Raw genomic sequence first — 6,795 nt, forward strand, 5'->3', positions numbered from 1 at the left:
GCACAGGCACTGTTTCATATAATCTCCCGAGTCGGGATCCCGAAAGAGATCCTGACTGACCAGGGCACGTCATTTATGTCACGCACACTACGCGAGCTGTATGAACTGTTGGGCGTCCGCTCGATCCGGACTAGTGTTTACCATCCACAGACCGATGGCCTGGTGGAGCGGTTTAACAAAACGCTAAAGAACATGGTTCGTAAGTTCGTTCACGAGGATAGCCGTAATTGGGATAAATGGCTAGACCCTCTGTTGTTTGCAGTGCGGGAGGTGCCTCAGTCCTCCACGGGATTTTCTCCCTTTGAACTGCTGTTTGGCAGGAAGCCACGGGGTGTTTTGGACCTATTTAAAGAAAACTGGGAGGAGGGTCCGAGCACAAGTAAAAACGAAATTCAGTACGTTATGGACCTGCGAGCAAAACTCCATTCACTGGGGCAGTTATCACGGGAGAATTTGCTGCAGGCTCAGGAACGTCAGCAGCGCCTGTACAACAGAGGGTCGAAACTGAGACAATTTTCACCGGGAGATAAAGTACTTGTGTTACTCCCAACTTCCAGCTCCAAATTACTCGCCAAGTGGCAAGGGCCCTTCGTGGTCACACGACGAGTGGGGGACGTAGATTATGAGCTGGTGCGTTCTGACAGGGGGGGAGCAACACAGATCTACCACGTAAACCTCCTTAAAACATGGAGGGAAGTGGCGTCTGCTTCTCTGGCCACCACGGTGATAGAGAGAGATGAGTTGGGACCGGAGGTCATTATTAACACCGAATTAGCCCCGGTCTGTTGCGGCGACCATCTCTCACCCGGTCAGGTGGCAGACGTTGCCGCGTTGCAAGGGCGGTTTGCCGACGTGTTCTCCCCGCTGCCAGGGCGTACCTCTCTCATAAACCACCGCATAGAAACGCCCCCGGGCGTGGCCAATCGTTCACGGCCCTATCGGCTGCCTGAACACAAGAGGAAAATTGTTCAGGCGGAGCTTCAGGCTATGCTAGAGATGGGAGTAATAGAAGAGTCCACCAGTGACTGGTGTTGCCCTGTCGTGCTGGTACATAAGCCGGACGGGTCAATCCGGTTCTGTGTGGACTACCGCAGGGTTAACGAGGTGTCCAAATTCGATGCTTATCCAATGCCCCGGGTCGACGAACTCCTGGACCGGCTAGGCACTGCTCGTTTTTATACGACACTGGATTTAACCAAGGGCTACTGGCAGATTCCCCTTTCTCCAGAGTCGAAGGAAAAAACGGCCTTCTCCACTCCGTACGGTTTGTACCAGTTTGTCACACTTCCTTTCGGGTTGTTCGGGGCTCCAGCCACCTTCCAACGGCTCATGGACCGAGTGCTGCGTCCCCACTCTGCATATGCTGCTGCTTACTTGGATGATGTCATCATCCACAGTGAGACATGGGGGCAGCATATCGTCGCTGTCCGATGAAACTCACGTACATCCAAAACGGTTACTTTTCAGGAAATGAAAAAAACACCCTAATTTCAAAGCAGTTAAACGTAGCGTTGTCATACTTGGTATGTCATCTTTAATTATAATCGTAATATTGACAGTGTGAAGGTATAGTTCACATTTTACCAAAATCTAGTTTAAATGGATATACGTGCATATTTTACAGTAACGGTGGTCGATACGCGTTCTTCCGATCATGAATGGGCAAGTCGCGTTTCATACTGACAGATGAATAGGCTACACTAAGTTTATTAAATAGCCTACGTCCAACCTAAGGCTATTTAATAAACTGAGCATAGCCTATTTATCTTGTCAGTATGAAAATCAGTGAACTGATTCATTGTCCCTTCATAATTATGTCTCCTGCTAACTATGGGATAATGAATCAGTACGCTAACAAGCTAGACAGAGGTTGTAACGAGACCTACCGTGCCAAAAAAACGAATTACGGTAGGTCTAACGTCACTCCTCCACTCCTAGACCTACGTCTCAGGCGACAAGGGGAAAACTTTTTCTAGCGATAAAGTTAGGCCTACTGTAAAGGAAAGCTATTGTCTCACCAGGCTATCATCAAAATGATATTTATTTGGCACTGTATTGCAGAAAAGAAAATGAAAAATGAAGCTGCCATTTCACTAAACTCCAGTTAGCCCGTTCCTGTTTATTCCCTTTTCTTCTTCAGGTGATTCAAGCACGACTAATTAGGCTCACTACTGCTACTACAGGTGGAATTATAAAATAGCAACTTGCCTAAATGCAAGATTTTAATCATGTCTTTCCTGTCAGATTAGCAGATAGGAATTCCAAGAGTTCAACAGATAAAACCAAGTCATTTGAAACATGCACATAAACAATAACTTGTTCTATTTATTAACATTTCATTAATCAATAACACATTTATCTAGGTAGTCAGAAAAACCACACTTGCTTTTATCAATAAATAAATAAATACATAAATAACGTTCAATAGTGGTGTGTATGTTAATTGTTTGTTGAGCTGACCATCATTCATGGTCAAGTGCATCGTAAAATGGATGAAAGTCCTTCGGTAAGACATGTTTCAGTTCTTGAAGGTGCTTGAACTTCAGTGCTTTAATTTTCTGGGGGGATGTATAGAGTGGGGCCACGCTGACACACGTCTTCCTCAGGGATGGGGATGTGAAGGGTTGCCAGTTGTCGGAGTGGAGTAATTTGAACTCCATACTGCCATCCACATTGTATCTAATAGAGAGATGAAAGAAAAGAGGGGTGTTGGGGAACAGAGAAAGGAGGGAACCAAAAGCAAGTTTAGATTTTTAAAACAAAATATTTTAATATGATATGGCTAATGTTTCATGTATGAAAAAGTAGTATGTACAAACCTGACTGCTCGGAGGTCATGCACCGTAGGATCGCCAACTTTGCTACCAGGTCGAATTGACTTGCAGATGTTCACTTTGCTGAAGTCTTGGAAAAAGCTGTAATCAACATACTTCAGCTCGTATGGTTTTGGACTTGAACGAGCTCCCCGAATGACTGCAGCATACTCAGCTGGAACATGTACATCTCGGTTCCTCAATTTTCTGTCAATCACACTGTGCACCGAGTCACATTCCATCTGTGTGTGGCCTCTTTGAAGGTACTTCTGCGTCACTTGCTTTTTTCTTTCAGTGGCAAACTTCAAGAGGGCATTGCTCAGGACCAGGTTTCGGTTTTGATAACCACACCCATCACTCCAAAGAATGAATTCAGTGTAAGTGGGGTGTGTTTCAAGATAGTCCACAATGCAGGAGGCAAACTCATTGGCAGAGACCCCCCCCTCACCCTCATGCCAAAGGTAATTTGTCGCTTCATGTGATGCCATATTGTAGATGGTAAAATTATGGACACCGAGCTTCATTTTGAAGTAGAGGGCAGACGCTTGAAGCTTTGGGCAGAGGAGAAGGCCCTGCAGATCCATGCATGCAACCAAGGTGGTGTTATTTGCAAGTTGTTTGTCGCTTTCCTTTTCTGCTCGTGCCTCGTCCTTCTTAACGCAGTGTTCCTCCCACACAGCAGCCTCGATGTTACCGGCTTTGAAGGCACAGCAAGTGTCACATTGATCTTTCTTTGGATGGAACAATGACAGATTTAATTCCTTAAAGGTGTTACTGAACACTTGTCTTGAAAGAGGCTGGATGCCGTTGGCTGCACATGTTTGCTTATATTGTGAGTGGAGATGATTAATTGACCTGAATAACGGCTCCAGGTACATCTTGGAAGAGGAGGACCTACAGTAGTGCGATGGTACTTTCGGCAGATCAAGAAGAAAGGACTTTAGGAAGTCCCGCTCCTCTGTCCTCACCCTCACTCTTGCCGTCTTCTCAGGACTTTCCTCTCTTCTTCCAACCCATTTTAGAAAACTCCACTGCTTGATGCCAAGGGTTGACAGGAACATCCGCTGACAAACTCTGAGCCTTCTACCATCAACACATAAAAAACAACAGAGAGATGCTGACCTCCGAGACTGAACCGCTTCTGTCCGGCGCCGCTTGACATCACTAACCTCCGCCAGTGACTTCACGTAGATTTTCCTTTCTTTCCAGTCCAATTTCCCCCAAAAATACTTGAATATTTCTTCCCTCTTCCCTTCATCGATTTCGGTGCAGTGTAGTTTGCTGGATTTCTGGCAGGACTCAGCCAGGCACCGCCCCTCCATTTTTCGTTCTTCTTTGTTGATGAATTCATTTTTTTTCCGTCCAAGATATGATTGGCCCCTCATTCTTCTCCTTTTCTGGATGTTACCCTTCCAAGCGTCTGGGTTGGCCCTCTTCCTTGACCTTCCCCGGTCAACAGCAACAGCATCTTCATATGATTAAAAGAAAAACAAAAGAAAACATGTTTCACAAATTCACATTTCTCTTACATGGTTTCTTAGCATGTGGGAGTATGTGTGTCAGTGTGTAGGCATGCATTAAAGTTTGGCATTTGCTGTGGTGTGTGTGTGTGTGTGTGTGTGTGTGTGTGTGTGTGTGTGTGTGTGTGTGTGCGTGTGTGCATGTGGCTGAGCCCATTAGTAGCTTACAGAAATGTAAAAAAACAAATTGACAATAAGTTACTCACCTTCATTGACAGGTGTGTAATCCGGGTCATTTTCAGGATCGTGTTCAAGTGAGTCTTAGAGCAATATAGAGGAACACATTTAGTACAACAAATGTACTTATGACATCATTCTGATATAAGATTGCATTCATTTTGACTCATAATTGATTAAATACACTAGATTTGTAATTAGTAATGGGCTTTAGTCTGTCAAACCAATGTGAGGTGGAGGCTGTAGTTTAGCCTAATCTGAGAATGAGAATAATAAGATACTTACCCTCACTGTCACTTTCAGTGAGATTGTCATTATCACTTTCCAGAGAATCTAACAACAATCAAATACATTCAGCACACTACAATGCTTGAATAATTCAGAACTGAGCTTGCATCATTAGCTTTGACCAGCAAACGTACAGTAACTATTCATTTTGAATTCTCTATGAGTAATCATTTTTAATTTAGCTACATACAACTTGATGAGTTAGTATTTGGATTCCTTCCTTGATCAAGGGAATCAGAACAACAAGTGTGGCAGGCTTTCATCTTAATGTGCAACACATCAATATGCTTTGGGTTGCAGAATAGTAGGTAGCTGCTACTGGGAGAAAAAATAATTTAAGCCTAAAGTACTTACCCTCATTGGCAGCTGTATCTCCACCGTCACTTTCAACTGAATCTAAGAATGACAGAGAGGGAAACCATTTAGAGTAATGAATAGCCTACAGTGTAGACTTTCCTGTCTGGCTGACTCAATTCTAGTTTCCTACAGACCTTCCTCCTCATTGCTGACCCTCACGTTCGCCTCAAGTTCCCTATCATAGCTGACATTGACCATTTCACACAGCTCCTTAACAGAGAAAGACATCCTGAAGGAAGGGAGAAAACCATATCAGAAAAAATGTAGCGCTATGCCCTGTCAACATAGCTTCACTTCGGAAATCCGTGCGTTAACATCTCCGCAAATGAAATCGTAGCAAGTTGGGTATAGTGTTGGAAATGCTCAGCCTCTACCAAGCGGTACGAGTGAGGCATGTTCTAGTGACAATCACGATAGTAACATTACAGTCTATAATTTCATCACTTAAACTCTGGAAAAAAACATATTTGTTTGAATCGTATCAATGTCACTGAGTTTATTTACCAACTAGCAAGCAGCAAGCAAGCTAATCTGTGGAGAAGTAGGCTAGCCTCTGGAGAGTTTAGCCTAGCCTACTACATTTACGTTCGTCGTCAGCCAGGTTCACAATAAAAATATTAGATGACAATTACTTAATCTAGATAATTTAGGCCTACCGGTAAATAACAGTTGTGAATATATTGCAACTAGATTAAACTTGAGTACAGTTGACAAAAAAACGAAATACCTTACCTTCAAAGTGTTATTCAGCTACCCGATGATGCGCTTCCAGAGACGCTAATGAGATGACACGAGACAGCTGAGATGGCTCCACAGAGCGGGAGATACGCGGCGTGATTGACAGCTTTGACACCAAATGGATATACTTGAAAATCAGATGACATGATTTCACAACTTTTCATTGGTCACTTAGGTACATGACGCATACTGTATACGGAAATGAACCTGGACATTGTATCCATCGTAAAATCTCAAAATCGGCAAAAATGGACATACGAGGTTTTCATCTGACAGCGACGATATGCAGCAGGTGGGGGCAGTGCTCGAGTCCCTGAGGCAGGCGGGGCTCACGGCCAACCCAAAGAAGCGTGCGGTTGGGCGGAGGGAGGTACGGTATCTGGGGTACCACTTGGGCGGCGGGCAGGTGCGGCCACAGATAGAGAAAACTGCCGCCATTTCTGCCTGTCCGGTGCCCAAGACGAAAAAAGAGGTCAGGAGGTTCGTGGGGCTGGCCGGTTACTACAGGCGGTTCATCCCCGCCTTTTCGGAGCTGACCAGCCCTCTGACCGACCTGACCCGAAAGGGTGCTTCAGATCCGGTCCAGTGGACGGAGCAATGTCAGCTGGCGTTTGAGAGGGTTAAGAAAGCCCTCTGTGGAAAGCCGCTTCTGTTCACCCCTAACTTCTCTCTACCTTTTGTTTTGCAGACCGACGCCTCGAACAGTGGGGTGGGGGCCGTTTTGTCCCAGCAGGTAGAGGGGGTCGACCGCCCCGTACTGTACATTAGCCGTAAGCTGGCTCAGAGGGAGGTGAACTACAGTACGGTGGAAAAGGAGTGCCTCGCCATACGGTGGGCGGTCGGCGCCCTGCGTTACTACCTCCTGGGGCGCCCTTTCACCCTCTATTCGGACCATGCCCCGC

At 45.4% G+C, this 6,795-nt stretch overlaps 1 protein-coding gene across 1 annotated transcript; it reads right to left on the bottom strand.

Moving 5' to 3' along the window:
- Nucleotides 1-564: 564 nt before the first annotated feature.
- On the bottom strand, nucleotides 565-6,106 carry LOC134863093 (uncharacterized). Its single transcript, XM_063881364.1, has 7 exons — nucleotides 5,290-6,106; nucleotides 5,153-5,194; nucleotides 4,796-4,843; nucleotides 4,540-4,593; nucleotides 3,669-4,281; nucleotides 3,458-3,544; nucleotides 565-637 (listed from the first exon to the last, which is right to left on the bottom strand). Exons 1-7 carry the CDS (start codon nucleotides 5,381-5,383, stop codon nucleotides 565-567), a joined length of 1,011 nt encoding a protein of 336 aa, XP_063737434.1. The 5' UTR covers nucleotides 5,384-6,106.
- Between the last annotated feature and the right edge of the window lie 689 nt (nucleotides 6,107-6,795).

Source organism: Eleginops maclovinus, chromosome 4 (genome assembly GCF_036324505.1).
Source record: "Eleginops maclovinus isolate JMC-PN-2008 ecotype Puerto Natales chromosome 4, JC_Emac_rtc_rv5, whole genome shotgun sequence".
Classification (NCBI taxonomy): Eukaryota; Metazoa; Chordata; class Actinopteri; order Perciformes; family Eleginopidae; genus Eleginops; species Eleginops maclovinus.